At 55.5% G+C, this 14774-nt stretch overlaps 4 protein-coding genes across 4 annotated transcripts; 3 read left to right on the forward strand and 1 right to left on the reverse strand.

The window, feature by feature from the left end:
* Positions 1 to 367: 367 nt before the first annotated feature.
* On the forward strand, positions 368 to 3509 carry BROUX77_006698 (uncharacterized protein; the record flags this gene model as incomplete). The annotated part of the gene is made up of 2 exons (XM_073751712.1): positions 368 to 657; positions 803 to 3509. The coding sequence occupies 2 exons, from the start codon at positions 368 to 370 to the stop codon at positions 3507 to 3509; spliced, it is 2997 nt and encodes a 998-aa protein (XP_073602845.1).
* A 560-nt stretch (positions 3510 to 4069) lies between these two features.
* BROUX77_006699 (uncharacterized protein) lies at positions 4070 to 5332 on the reverse strand (the record flags this gene model as incomplete). The annotated part of the gene is made up of 1 exon (XM_073751713.1): positions 4070 to 5332. One exon carries the CDS (start codon positions 5330 to 5332, stop codon positions 4070 to 4072), a length of 1263 nt encoding a protein of 420 aa, XP_073602846.1.
* Positions 5333 to 5965: 633 nt separating this feature from the next.
* BROUX77_006700 (uncharacterized protein) lies at positions 5966 to 9226 on the forward strand (the record flags this gene model as incomplete). The annotated part of the gene is made up of 2 exons (XM_073751714.1): positions 5966 to 6046; positions 6101 to 9226. The coding sequence occupies 2 exons, from the start codon at positions 5966 to 5968 to the stop codon at positions 9224 to 9226; spliced, it is 3207 nt and encodes a 1068-aa protein (XP_073602847.1).
* A 3670-nt stretch (positions 9227 to 12896) lies between these two features.
* Positions 12897 to 14579, forward strand: BROUX77_006701 (uncharacterized protein; the record flags this gene model as incomplete). The annotated part of the gene is made up of 1 exon (XM_073751715.1): positions 12897 to 14579. One exon carries the CDS (start codon positions 12897 to 12899, stop codon positions 14577 to 14579), a length of 1683 nt encoding a protein of 560 aa, XP_073602848.1.
* Between the last annotated feature and the right edge of the window lie 195 nt (positions 14580 to 14774).

The raw sequence follows: 14774 nt of genomic DNA on the forward strand, positions 1-14774 counted from the left end.
CCTCGATCGGCCCGTCTGCTCGCATCCAGCTGCCCAGCTTCAGGCCCCGACAAGGCTCGGCGCGCTGTGTGAGATCATCCTCGCCCTGCCCTCATTTATTTTTTTTGCCCCGGCTGCTTTGGCCGGCTACCACTGCACCACCCACGCTCGCATTGATCTTGCGTCTGCGAGGATAGCATCGAGAGCCCGTCCCAGCCATCAACAGCTAGCCACTAGTTGCTACCCACCGCCTAGCCCGCTGCAAACCGCCTCCTCGCCCAGGCTCGATCCCGCCGCGACCCCATCTCCGCCCGCTAAAAAGGCACACGGCAGCAAAAGCCACCGCGCCGCCCGCGTTTCCCGCCCGCCGCCGCGCCCGTCGCTCGCCATGGCGCAGCCGGCAATGCCCTATCCCAATGGGATGACTCCCGTGCAGCCGCCCCAGATTCCCGCCGACAATGCCAGCATGCACATCCCAATCGACTCGGCCCTGGCTGCTTCGATCGTTGTCCCCGGCAAGCGGAAACGCGATGACCACGAATCCACCGCGCCGCCCTCCGCCCACGCCGACCCCGAAACTGCTTCCGCTGCCAGCTCCGCCGTTGCTGTCGCACCTGCCGCGCGCACCCTCACCGACCAGGCTGCATTAATTGACGCCTGCTTCCAGCTCATCAAAAAGTATGCCCAATGTGTTTCTGCCCTTTTTTTTTCTTTTAGCTTGATGCGCGCCTCGCTCAACTGTGCTGGGTGTTGGTGCTTTTCGTCGACATCTTGCCTTCCGTTATGCCATTTCCACCGCTAACACACCCGCGCCCTCCTCTAGACGTGATGCCTTGAATCTGCTCCAGCGCCCCATTCACGCCCCCTCAGAACATGAACCATCCGATGAACCCGCTCTCAAACGCCAAAAGTCAGAGGCCCCCTCGACGCCCGGGGCCTCAGTTGCCGATAAGATGGCCCGTTCCGAGTACAAGTCTCTGGAAGAGCTGACCGAAGACGTCTGTGCCGTTGTCGACGCCCGGGTCCACTATCTCGAAGCTTCTATGGCCCACGAAGCCACTTCGGAAAAGCGCAAGGCCATCTACGAAGCTGGCTGCTTGAGGGAAGAGGCCGTCGCCATCCTGCATCGTGAGTATGCGTATCCTCAGGTCCCCCGCCTCGACGCCCCAACCATCATCGCATCTTCCAAAACCCGCACCGTCCTCTCGGTCGCTACCAACACCCCCAACCGCCAGCTCTTCTCCAGCTTGCCAAAAGACCCCGACTTTGAGTTTGACGACCAGCTGCTTCCCCACAACTTCCGCAGCCTGGGCTTGCCTGAAGGGTTGACCGCTTCGAAAATTCACTATGCTAGTAGAGTGATGGAGGACCGGAGACCTGGGACCATGGCTGATGTTTTCCCGCGACCAAAAAAGTTCGTTCCGCTTCCGATGCCACAAAAGATTACACCCACCCGTGGCAATGTGCTGGTGCCCCAGATCCCCGATCCTTTTGAGGGTGTGCCCTACGTGCCGAACTACTACTTTGTACAGAACCTCCCCACCGGCCACTTCCTGGATTACTCCCGGACTGGTCCTTCTCTCGCTGTTACACCCGAGCTTCAGAAGCGGTCTCAACCTGAAGATCCGTCAGTTGCTGAGATGGAAACCCTGTTCCGAAGTGCCTTTTCTAGTTTTGCCCCATCCAGAGATGACTCTACTGCCCTCGTCCCCTCCTCATTTGTTGGTCGCATGTGGTGGAACCGTGTTGGTTGTGACGAGTTTAACAGCATGGTCGACTCATATCTGGAAGAGGATAAGAAGGATGAATCCGAGGACAAGAAAATGGCCGACGATATCGACTTGTCTGTCATTGACAAGGCTCTCGAGAACTGGGATGAGAACCTACTCGACCCATCCCTCGAAGACATCATGAAGCCCAGCAACAAGGATCCCAAGGAACAAGAAGTCGAGGAGCTACTTGAGGAGGTATCTGAGCTCATCGTTACCCTTGCGTCGTACCAAAGACTCCGCAACTCTACTGTGCCGACCAACCCTACTGAGGCCCAGGCTCCCGACGCACTTACTATTGCTGAAGTCGCTACGCCTACTGAGGCAGAGACTCACACCTACGAAGCCCTCAAAGCTCAGCTTTCCCTCATCATCAGCATGCTTCCTCCTTACGCCGTTGCCAAACTAAAGGGTGACCAGCTTGAGGATTTGATGATCAGCACCAAGATTGTTGTCCCCAGCGAGACTGTTCGGGGCACTATGGAGGAAGATGAGGCTGGAATTCGCCAAAGACAGCTTCAGGCGCAAGCGCAAGCGCAAGCACAAGCACAGGCACCACCTATACCTATTCAAAATGTGGCGACGCCCTCCAGGCCGTCTGGACCACGGGGAAGCGTTACCTTCCCCAGCCAATATACCGTCCAACAGCCCCAGTACGCAACACCGCGAGGCGGCTCTGTATCTGGCCAACCGATGCAGTATTATGGCGGTCGACCACCGACCACCCAGCAGACCCCGGTCCCTGTTCCTAGGCAGGGTTCTGTGCAGCACATGCCGTCGCCTGTTCCTCAGCATCGCTCTGCCACCTTGTCTCCCGCTCCAGCACAACAGCAACAGATTCCGCCCCAAGGATACAGACAACAGCCGCAACCTGCCGCCTTCCCACCCTATGCCAACCAGCTTGCCAAGACACAGACCCCGTACGGTCACCAGGCAATGCCCCAGTTTGCGAATGCTGGTCCGAGAGGACAACAACCCCCTGCTGGCTACCCGGCTGACAGCCCCAACACCCGCTTCCGCCAGCCGTCTTTCAACCAGCCAGGCTTCCATTCTCCGCAGGTGCCTCCCCTACAGCAGCAACAACCACCATACTACCCCAATGGTGTAGCCCCCCCGCATGCAACATCGCCGCAGATCCCCCCTGGCCACCCACACCAACCGCCCCCGTACGCACCGAGTCAGTACGCCGCACAGTCGCAACCGCCGCAACCGCGCTACGCTCCCAGCCCTAGCACACCCAACATGACGCCTGCCTCGCCCCAGGCCACGCGGCAATACATGATGCAGCAACCGCCGCCGCAGGCCCAGCAGCCGCCTCTTTCGCACAGCCACCCGCACGCACACCCGCACCCGCACCACCAGCGCCCCAGCGCCGTGCCCTCGCCGTCGCCCGGCCCCGCACCCAGCACGCCTAGCAGTGTCGGCAGCGCGCAGCCGCCAAACGGCGCATACCACGGGATGCCGCCCGACGCGGCAACCGCCCAACAGCGCATGTACGAGCAGACCAAGGCGCGCATGGGCGTTACTAGTACGCCGCCGCCGCCCCAGCACATGCAGCACATGCATATGCAGCAGCAGGGCCACATGGGCGCAGCCGGCAAGATGTCCCCGGGCCAGCCGCATGGCCAGATGCCGTTGGCTGGTGCGCAGGGGCAGGATGCGCTGCCGCGTGGCATGGCCAACGGGTCGGCGCCGACGATTCCGCACAAGGTGACGCCGGTACCAGTGCCGATGATCCCAGGGCAGGGACCCAAGTCGTAAAGTAACGAAGTCCTAGGAGAACAGTAGGAGGATTGGGCGGGGGGAGGGATGGCTTGTTAGGAGTAATACAAAGGGGGCCTGTGCGATGAATCTAGCAGACGCCATGATATGATGGCACCTTGTTTTCTTCGTGGTGGTTGTATTTTTCTAGAGGCACAATCATTGCTTGTTGTTGCACTGCTGGATGACATTTCTCCTTTGGATTCATCTTGTTTTTTTTTTCATTTATCATCTTTTTTTCTGAGAATCTCTTGGATTGTCTCTTCTGATTTCCTTCTCTTTATCCTTCTGCCACTCGTTTCTCTCTGCCCTTTTTTCTCCCTTTCTTTTTTCTCTCACTGGTTCGGCGCCATTGGCTGCGGCGCGTTTGGTACATGTTGTGTGGTATTGAGTTGTTTTTATTTTTGCTCCTTGTTACTTCTTATTCGTACATTTGAGTGATTGTGCTCTACCTTTCTGTCTCTGTATTCGTACAATGAATTAATTGCCCCGTGAGATGTCCTCATTGTTAACACCTAGTATTCTTTCCTTGTCGTGTGCCACAGACACAATCTACCCCTCTACGCCGTTTTTTCCTCGTCCACTTGCCGGACTGGCATCCGCGTCACAGGGTCGATTGGGATGCCCTGCGCTACGGCTAGCCGTTCAATCTTCTGCCTGCTCTCCTCGCGAATCTCGGAAACAATGCGGCGCGTCTCGAAGATGACTTCGACGGTGATGAGCAGGATGATGATCCACTCGAGCCGCGTGCTCTCCTGCTCTGTGCCCATGGTGCGGATGGTGCCGACAATCTCCTGCGCGTAGTCGAGCCGCTGGTTCAGAATCTCAATGCGCACGCTAATATCCAGCGCCTCGCTGACCTGTTCAAAGTAGCGCTCTAGGCCCAGCTCGGCGCGGCTGTCCCAAAAGAGATCGGGGATCGGGTCCGTCAGTTCCGAGTGGTGGTTGAGGCGTGCGCGGAGAATCAGCAGGTCCTTGGACAGCTGGAGAATCATGCGCTGGCTGGAGCGTAGGCGGCTTGGGCTGTCGAGCGGCAGGTTCGTAAAGTCATTGGTGCTTTCGCCGTACTTGCCCATTTTGTTCTCGAGAACAGCCAGGCGTGTGCTCCGCGCAAGGGCGGAGGAGAAGGCGACCTTGGCTAGTGTGATGTTGTGTGCGGGCGAGAGCTCGGGTCCGGACTCAGGCGCCGAAGGGGCCCTTGTCCCGAGCGTAATCAGATCGCCTTTGAGCCAGCTGTTTTCGCGCACGCTGTCCTCGATGAAATCTAGGTCTTCAACCTCCCGTTCTGAGGCTGGGTGTGTGCCGACGGCAGCCCTGAGCAGATCTGTGGTAAGAGACTTCAAGTCGACGCCCCATGTGACGATGGTGCCGGAACGAAAGACAAATACATCGCCACCTTCTGCTGTTTGCGCGTGGATGACCTCGCTGGGCGAAAGGCCGGTGGCATGGGGGTCGATGGAATAGCCTGGTTTAGTCTTGAGAATACGCAGCGCTGCCGGCATGGTAAAGCTCTCGCTGACGCATATGGCCGTAATCAGTTTTGCGGCCGACTGGCTGTCTTTGTTGACATCCTTCGCAGTGGGCGCGCCAGCACGGCGCAAGGCAGCGAGTTTCGGCCCGACAGAAGGCAGGGCATTGCGCTTGACCGCGGCGCCGGAGTGTTTTGACGGCTTTGCAGCGGTGGGGGCGGACGAAGCCTTCGGAGCATCCTTTTGCGGCGACGTAGTGGTGGTCAAGAACCGGACCTGTCGAGGTAGTGCAGGCGCCGGGCAGTGACGGGGTATCGGGAGCCGGCGCGGGCAAGCTCTTAGCGTGGAAAACATGGTCGGGTCGGTCGTGTAAGCCAAAAAAAGACTGCTTAAGCGAGGGCCCAGAGAGCAAGGATAAGCTTGAGTCACGCAGGGCGGGGACGAGGGGGGATCAGAGGAACGAGGACAAAGCAGAGAGCGAGCGCCTGTGCTTGTTCAGGTAGAGCTAGTTTCAGGGAGCTGAATCACGCCAGGAGTGATAGAATGAAGCATCAACGTCCATCACTTGAGGTGGTGAGGCATTGGCTTGTAGGCGAGGGTCTGTGATTGGCTGGCGCGCGAGTAGATCACGGAGCATGGACGCATTGCCCGGGAGAGCCTTCGGCCAATGATTATTTGCACTTTGCAGTCAGCCAGAGAGACAATGGCCAGCCACTGCGAAAAGCTGGGGCTACAGTGGATTGGTCGCTATCTTATCGGCACGTGATGCGGGGGCATACGGGGTGCACCACTTTTAAGCGGCACTAACGCGCGAGCTTCAACGACACCTCTTGGTGCGCTAGCATTAATAAGGCGGGGTGGTCTCTATAACGAGTACAAGTATAAATACATGCTCTAGCACTGCGACTCTGCTTCTACCGCCCTTCCCCACCGTCTTGTCTCTCTGCCCGGCCGAATTCTGCAGCGTCGGCTGGAAAATGCACGCGAATGCTGCAGCCACTGCTTAGAGCTGGTAGCTCCGGCTTCCGAAGCTTGTCTGGGCCTGCTGGAAGCCGCTTATCTTCGAGGGTAAGCTTCGTGGCTACTTTGGCTTGTTGATGTCTTACTCACACCCTGCGATAGTTGCTTTTTAGTACACTCCAAACGCGCTTAGCCGCCTCGCCTTCACCTGCTGTCTCCGGCGAGCACGATCACATCAACGAACCCTCGACTGGCCCCGGCACTGCGAGCTCTGGCGATCCTTTGTTACTCGAAGACACCGATATATGGGAGGTCATCCAAGGCGCATTGCGCACTCCAAAACCACCTTCTCCTGTGGTGGGGTCTTGGAAAAGTTCACAAGCCTCCCACGTAGATCGCAATGGAGTTTCTCAGAAGTCCGAATTTGACTACGAAAAGTCGTGGTCGCTGGAAGACGGGATGAAGCTTTTGGATCGCACTTTTAAACCAGAGATCTCCAAAGCCCCTCTCGCAATAGAGGAACAGCGCATTGACGAGGCAAAGCAGACTACCACGAAACCTAGCCAGTCCAGCTTTCCCATCTTTAATGCTGACGATCCAGAAGCCATCTTGAACTCCAAAAAGACACTAACACCACAGGATGCGCTGGAATACATGAAAATATTTCGGCGCAGTTACAAGTCTCCCGAGTCAAACAGAGTCACTCAGCTTATAGCTACCTCTCCCGTACTTCATTACGAACAGGCCACTGCAGTTGAACTACTCCGAAACCTGTTCCTAGAGCCTAAACTACCAGGGCCACACGAGTACAGGACTCTCCAAAAGTCACTCATACGCCACGGCTACACTCTAGAAAATATCAAGGAGTGGGCATGGATCCTCAGCGGAGACACGGAAGATGAGTGCATCACGCGCTTGACTGATACTGGGCGAGGGCAGCCATTCTTCGTGCTGAACTCTCTGCTTCAAACAAAGATCGAAAGCTTCGTGCAGCGGCAATCGTTGACTGGCTTGATGAAGGCCATTGAACTCTCTTTCATTAGAAACCCACCACCTGCCAACACCCGCAATGCTGAGCGCTATATTGAAAACGCTGCCATTTTGATAAAGACTATTTGCGCGCACTGTCGCAGGGTGTGGCCGTCTCTGCTACCCACTTGTGCTACCATGTTTGTCGAAATGATGGAAAAAACGCTTCCTACCATTGTTCGAGACCCGGACAAGCTGTACATGGCCCAAAGTGCTCTATTGAATACTTCGTTGCAATACTTCGCAAAGCTTTCGGATATGAGAGCCTACAAAAACTCTGTCTTCAACTGGCAAAGTTTGCGTATTCTCTTATCTTACTCCGATCGCCAGCCCAGGGCTTTCATGCTTGACCGAAAAAGCTACGTTGCCGTCAGAGTTGTCCTGCTGGCCTCAGAACATACGCCTCGTGAGCGCGACATTGCTGGGCGCTTGCAAAATCAGTGGCCACCCTACCCGATGCCACGAGATGGAATCGATGAACAGATAGACTCTGAAGAGAACTACAGTCGTGTGGTAAAGCTGGGGATGATGGCTACAGAAGCTGGGTTTGACAAAACAGAGCTGGATCGCACCATCGACACGCTGGGTGGTCTTGGCCCCGATATGACACCGACAGCTCGACAGCGCGCGGTCTTTGATAAAAATGGCCTAGATGTTGGCATAAGTCGGGCCGCGAGGGAAGAGAACATTTGGGCTGCCAAGATCCGCTCTACACGCAACTCCACAGAGGCATGGGCCATTTTCAACGACCCCCCGATTCGCGGGCCGACACAACCAACGGCGCGCATATACTACGCCATGTTCCGCAAACTCGTTGCCCGCGAGAGCACGACCACTGGGTATCTACCTGGTGATGGTCGCGAGCTGACGCCCATAATGATTCCGAATCTGACGGCATTTGAGCGTGCGCGTCGGACGCCACCGTCAGTTGAGCAACTCTACGAGCAGATGAAACGTGAAGGAATCAAACTGGACGTAGCATGCCTAAGTTTGCTTGTTCAGGAAGCTCCTAGTGTTGCCGATGCCTGTAGATATCTTGAAGAAAGTAGTCTGACAGATGCGCAGTATGAGTCAATTGCAGGGCCCATGCTTCCTGAAAACATTGAAACTCTCCAGACCATTCCTCGCCTAGTTGTGGCAGGGTTCATTCGGGTTCTGTGCAGAAAACATGTTCGGAACCAGGTAAACATTGAGCTATATCACCGGGCAACTTTTTATCGCATTCAAAAGGCTGTATGGCTTGCCTGGGCACGCTTCCCTGGTAGACATCCGGGGGGTGTTTCAGTATGGCGCGATATTTGCACAGTCATGTCCCGGTCTCCCACACCGCGACTGCACCCGAATATTTCGGAAGAAGTGAACATGGCGAAGCTGTTGCCATTGTTCCTACGCGGGTTCTTTCATTTGGTGGACAGCTACGGCCGTGACTTGGACAGTGCGGCTAATTTATTTTCAATTGTTGAGGCTTTCATGGTGCCACACATCAACAACAATAAGGACTTTGCTTTAGAAAAGCCACTTACCGGTATCATGTCTGTGTTTGCCATGGAGCAACAGCCTCTAGCACAAACCAACATTCCATCGGCGCGCGAATATAGCCGCCTCAAATTCACCTTGCTTCAGCAACGCCAGGACTCTAGCCCTGCCGACATGGCATGGTTGCTACGGCGCTTCTCAGGCTGCTTTTTCAACCGCGTCCGCGACCCCGGTCCACTTAGCCCCTCGTCGCACGACAAGGTCGCCTCCAGCCAGCCAACAGCCGACGACAGTACAGCCGACAGCGAGATTCTGCCCAGCATCTACACGGTGCCCAGCGACGCGGTCCACCGGCTGATGCGTGCGTGGGCCTTTACCGGTAACTTTGACGGCATGGCGCGGCTCGTGCGCTGGATCGCTACCGAGTGGACTGAAGGCGATCTGGTTGGCCACGAGCGCGCGAGTACGCGCGAGCGCAACAGCATACATAGCGCACTGTGTGCCTTTCGTCTATTTGCTGAGCCGTTCCGCTCGGTGAAGGAGGTGCGTGCGCTTCGTGATGTGGTCGATGCGCGTGCTGAGAAGGAGGACTGTGGCTTCTGCTGGCCTAGCGAGATGGAGCGCGACTTGTACGGCCAGGGCGATTTGCTAGGTCATGCGCAACTGCTCAAGGGCTTTTTGGATAGAGTCTTGAGACAGCGTGGGATCGTGAGGAGCGTAAATGATGTGCATGATTGGGAACAGGAAATGGAGGAGTGGTGGGAAAAGGGGGAGTACTGGTAAGTCGGTGTTTTGTACGACAGCGCGTAGATTATGAACTTAGTGTATGGAACTTCGTTGAACTTGATCTTGCAAGTGACGAGACAAAAAGGACTATCGTGTCTGTGTATGTAGATGGCATATAGTCTCGTTGTTGCTCTTATGGGGTGTGATGGAACGCATATTCTTGCAGTGACTACTCATACGAGAAACGGGCTACTTCATTTTGTCTATGGCTTTTGATATCTGGTGGAACCTGGTATGAGTCACCGACAGTTCCTCTACAAAAGTGATTCCTGATGGGCAACGTAGACTAAACGATCTGACGAAGGTAATGAACACTGAATGTGGGCGATCGCAGGGTTGAAAAAGCTTTTTGAGAGGATGCACACAATCCCTGGAGCTCTCATTTCGTGGTTGTCATTCAATATCGTGCCACTCGGGACTGATTTAGACACAATGTTTCGCAAAAGGGACTTTCTGATTGTATCAAAGCTATTTCCAGACAGGAACACGAGAAGGAGTAGTACGGATTCACCAGAAAGTCCAAGGGGAGTCTAGTTCTTCTTATCAATTAGACATTATCTGGACTTGTGTCAAAGGAGAGGTACGGCAAAGGAGCCTTTCGTTTCACTTCCGCTATAGACCGGTAGTAGAATGAACAAGGCGGAAGCGATCATATGGACAACGTTTGTGATGGCAGATAAGTTCTTAATCCTTGTGTGGGTGAAATTATGTGGGAGGAGGAAAAGGGGTGGGAGAGAAATGGCGACAATGGCAAGCCACGGTGGCAAAATTGATAATGAGTTGCTTGTCAAGTCAGAGGTCGACTAGAGAATGGCTGGCTTAAAGACTTTTGCATCCTCTAACCGATCTTGGTCTGATGGTGGCATCTGATACTGGTGGCAGTCTGGGTTGCTGTATGAAATTGATCAGGCTTGAGAACGGGAATAGCGGTTGATTGGTTGCTGTTACACAGGAGTTTGACTCCATCACCTGGCTCACGTCCAGTTACACAAATGTAGCCGGTCCCTGAACGTCTACTGACTAGCCAGGCAAGGACATCTAAATCTACGCAAGAGTACTCGCTTGTAAGTGAGCAGTGTCTCCAAAGCGAGTGATGTGCTCAACATTTTGCGATGTATCTAGCGCTATCTTGCCGGAACACTACGGAATGTCGAACCAGCTTTCATTTCGTGACCTATCCTATTACATCAAATAGAGTGCTCTTCAAACAATCACTGGATGACCACACAGGCTCTAGAAATCTGGTGGGGGTAGAGCTGACTGCCGAAACCCTTCATACCAAACTGCTTTGATGATGATAGTCTACCAGCTCGGAAGAGGATGTCGAAACGGACTTGGAAGAGCGCCAAGCCCGCTTACTACATACGTCTTTTGAGATCTGATAAGAAGCCTGCTTCCAACAAATCACAACGTCAAGCGTAATTGGTGTAGTGGTAACATTAATCGTTGCCATCCGGTAATGATTTCGATTAGCCCTGGGTTCGATTCCCAGATTACGCAGATGATCTTTTTGATTCCGACGCATTAACTTTTTGGGTGGCCGCCGAGTATCGGGAGGTGGGTCGGGCCGGGCCTTTGTGTAACACGAGAGGCGGATGGCGAGTCTGGGATATCCGGGATGTGTGGGACCGTAAAAAAAAAAGACAAGTCAAGTCAAGTTGAGATGTGTGGGTAAAAATTTCTCATAGTAATTTAGTTATGTAGGACTGCTTTTATTAGAGTAGTTGGATAACAAGAGACTTTCACACTCTCACTGATTTCGCTCGACGGGTGTATATGTCCATGAAACTGGTCACAAGGTGGGAATGACCAAGGTTGACTACGGTTCTTCCACTACATTGAGACCGCCAAGACAGCTGTCATAAGCCCCCGTAGACGACGACATCACCACATACGACCATAGCTTGTAGAAAGCACGGGATCCCGTCCGCTCTCCCTTAGTTAACCTACAAAGCGCCGGATCAGTAGTATGGTGGGTGACCACATGCGAATCCCCGGTGTTGTATGTGTAGTCTTTTGCAATGGCTTTCTTTTTGCCATTCCAGCAAACAGGTTCATCAGTATCTGCCGAGGGAAACACTGACATCGGATTCGGTACTGGAACTGGCAAGCTTACGGAGCGTCTGGATTACTGTAACTGGTCTGTGACTTGAGTCAAATGGCCTTTTAGAAGCGATATACTTGGCCATGGACTAGGCGCAGCTTTGTCTTGTATCTTTCTACAGCACCAAATTTATATTTTGCCGGACATATCCGCAGGTTTCCGACATTCTGTGGCGCTTGTTGGCTGTTTGAGATTGTCTCTCATTATTATTTCACAGCTTGAGGAAGTTGCATGATTTCACGGGTTGACACTGAGTAAGAAGCAATGATGAAAAATCTAACTAGTTAAATTATCAAACGTCTTGTTTGTTTCTGTTCGTATTCTTCAATGTTTACAGTGTCTGATGGCCGATATCACGTTAACCTGACTTGACTTGACTATATTTAACGTCTACCAAAATCACTAAGATCAAACGACGCCGGATTGGTTACCGGACGGAAGTTTAAAGTCCTCCGCTCGACACGCCGCATAGTTTCTGTGTGTTCGGGATGGCGCACCATCCCCAAGCCCCGAAGAACCAGTGGTCCACACTTCGCAATGAGCAGCAAGAAACACAAGTACAAAAGAAAAAAAGAAAAGAAAAAAAAAACATTTTCCCCAGATAAACCCTAACCCCCACAAAGAGTTAACCATCCCCACCGACATTCGTTCGACTGAGAAACGTGGCCAGACACAAGGTCGACCATCACAACAAGCGTGGCATGGAAAAACCCGAGTCGTTGAGCGGGTGAAAAACCATACCAGGTGAGCCTCCGGAGGCTAGGAGCGTATCCTTCCGCTTTTCGAAGTGGCCGCCGCACCGAACCATGGCTGAGGCCCGATACAGTCCCCGAGTGCCACAGCAGGACAAAGGAAAGACAAAGGAAAAGGAAAAGACAAAGGTGGACTGTCTGAACCTTCAAAGGGACAGTCCCGAGTTGCGAAGATGGATCCACGAGTTGTTGGGTGTGGCGGCGATGAAGGGCCGGCGATCGCGAGGAGGGTGTCGTGAAAAGGGGGCGAGTCGACGGCGAGGAAATCCCTCAAAGTTGGGAGAAAGCGGACTCTGGCTTCGCAGCTCGTTGTCATGTTGAAGAGACGAGAATGGCAGCAGCATTGGGATCGTGTTGCTGTCCTCATGAGACCCTCAGTATAGGCTCGAGGGGGGGGGGGGAGGCCGACCTCAAAGGTACCCCCCCGAGGGTTGTAGAAGGGAAGGTTGGATATCACGTTAACCCTAATCCTTGAGGCCTGATAGTGCCATTTATCACCGCCCCTCATCAAGGACCGATGGTGTAGTTGGTTATCACGTTTGTCTAACACTCATTCACGAATGGATGGACACAAAAGGTCGGCGGTTCAAGTCCGCCTCGGTTCAATTTTTACGATCGTAGTTGGTTCGGGCTGCGTGCGTCAAGGGGTTTTTTTTTTTTTTTTTTGATTCTTTTTCTTGTGTAACCCGGGCAACAACATTTTCCTCGATTTTCAGAGGGCACCTTCGACATTTTGACCAAGCTAACAGCTACCATTATTGCAAACTACTTTACTTTATTTTCGCCCCCGACAGGTCCTGTCATCCCTAAGATGATCGCGTCCGTCCAAGCGCCCGCGCCCGCCGCGCCCGCGTCCGCGCCTCCGTCATTGACGTACGCGCAGGCCACCTCGCCCGCCAGCGACCCCTCCCCCGTGCCCACCACTGTCCCCTCCTCCGCGTCGTTCTCGCCGAACCTCGCCGGCCAGGCCCCTCAGGGGCTCCCCTCTTCCGTCGCGCGCGTCGCGACAGGCGCAAAACGCGTCAGGAGCGAAGACGCGCCCCTCCCCCAAGAGGCTCACTACGCTCCCATCTCGCTCCCGGTCGGTCGCTTCCAGGCCCTGGCCGACAAGATCCGCACCAAGCAGGATGCGGAAGCGGCCGCGAGAGATCGCTTGGCCAGCATTTTCTTGACAATGGCCGACAACTGCCTGGCCTCCATGGCCCCCCACGCGGAGGCCTTCGCGTCTACCCGCCAGATCGTTAACGACCTGGCCTCAATCCTGGAGAACGGCCTGGTGGCCGTGATGACAGGTTCACCCCTCGCGCCCCCCACGGGCGCTGCCACAAACACCTCTCTCCCCCCGGCCGCACAGCCAGTGCCACCCGCCCCTAACACGGCCCCGGCCCCGGCCCCGGCTCCATCAAAGGCCCAGCCTGCACACCACCCCTCTGCTGCTGCTCCTGCAGCGCCCACCGAGTCCTCGGACAAGGAATCCTGGAGCACAGTCGCCCGCAAGGGCAAAAAAGCATCCAAGGCCACCCAACCCGCCGCCCCCTCGACCGGAGCCCCAAAGGCCAAACAGGGCAACCCCAGCTCAGCCCCCAAGACCGCCCCCACCGACAACCGCCTTTTCGTGGTTGTGCCAACCGACTCCCCCCTCCGGAAGCTTTCGCCGGCCTACATCGTAACGAAGGCCAACGCGGGCATCCCCCGCGGCGAGGGCGCAGGCACCGCCACCGCCACCAAGACGGGCTTTGCCCTGACAGCCGTCCGTGACGTCGGCAAATTCCTCAGCCACGCTGAGCGCATCCGCGCCAACCTGACTGCGGAGAAGGTTCACAAGAGGGATGCTTGGTCCAAGTACATCGTACACGGACTGCCCACCTCGATCACGGTCGAGGACCCCAAGACCCCCGGCGCCGTGATGCTCCACCGGGTCACCCTAGACGATGTCCGTCAGGATATCGAACAGGCCTTTGGTGTCGTCTCCGCCAGCGCCACGCTGTCAAAGTACGTTGGCAAGGCAGGCGTGCCCACCTTCCGCGCCCACATCGCCTTCCACGAAGGCCTGGTGTCCCCGTCCGCGGTTCCCCGCCGCGTAGCGACACTTGGAGAGCTGCACATGGTCTCCGCAGACAACACCCTGGAGCGCTTCCCGTTCTGCACACGCTGCCGGGTCCGCCACTTTGACCGCAAATGCCCGGCCGATACCGAGACGCAGTCGTCCACCCCGGCTGCCGCCGCCCAGGGAGACAAGGCCCCGTCCCCAGCGTCCTCCCAGGCGCCTTCCACGGCCGTCACCTCGGCCCCCCCGGCCCGGCCGTCGTCACAGACGAAGAGCCCTTCAAGCTCCCAGGCTTCCCCCTCCCCTGCCTCCTCGGCGCCCAGCCAGCCATCGACCGCCCCATCACAGGCCGCCCAGCTGCAACCCTCCCCCCTGCCCACCTCCAGCGAGTCCCCTGAAACACGGGATTCAATGCAGGTAGACGACAATGACGAGGAACTTCTGTAAATGTTAGGACACCCTAACGACACAGTATTGCAAATGATTTCTGCGAATGTGCAAAGGTCCTGGACCTGTGCACAGTCGTTGCTACACAAGGCGCATGAAGACCAGGTGGATGTGGTCTGCCTCCAAGAGGCCCCGTCTAGCGCAGACCCGGGGAACAGAACGTTCCCTAGGCACCCCTCCTATCAGGTAATAGTC

This window comes from Berkeleyomyces rouxiae, assembly GCF_048999995.1.
Source record: "Berkeleyomyces rouxiae strain 22BRR77 chromosome Unknown BrBRR77_ptg000009l, whole genome shotgun sequence".
Taxonomy (NCBI): Eukaryota; Fungi; Ascomycota; class Sordariomycetes; order Microascales; family Ceratocystidaceae; genus Berkeleyomyces; species Berkeleyomyces rouxiae.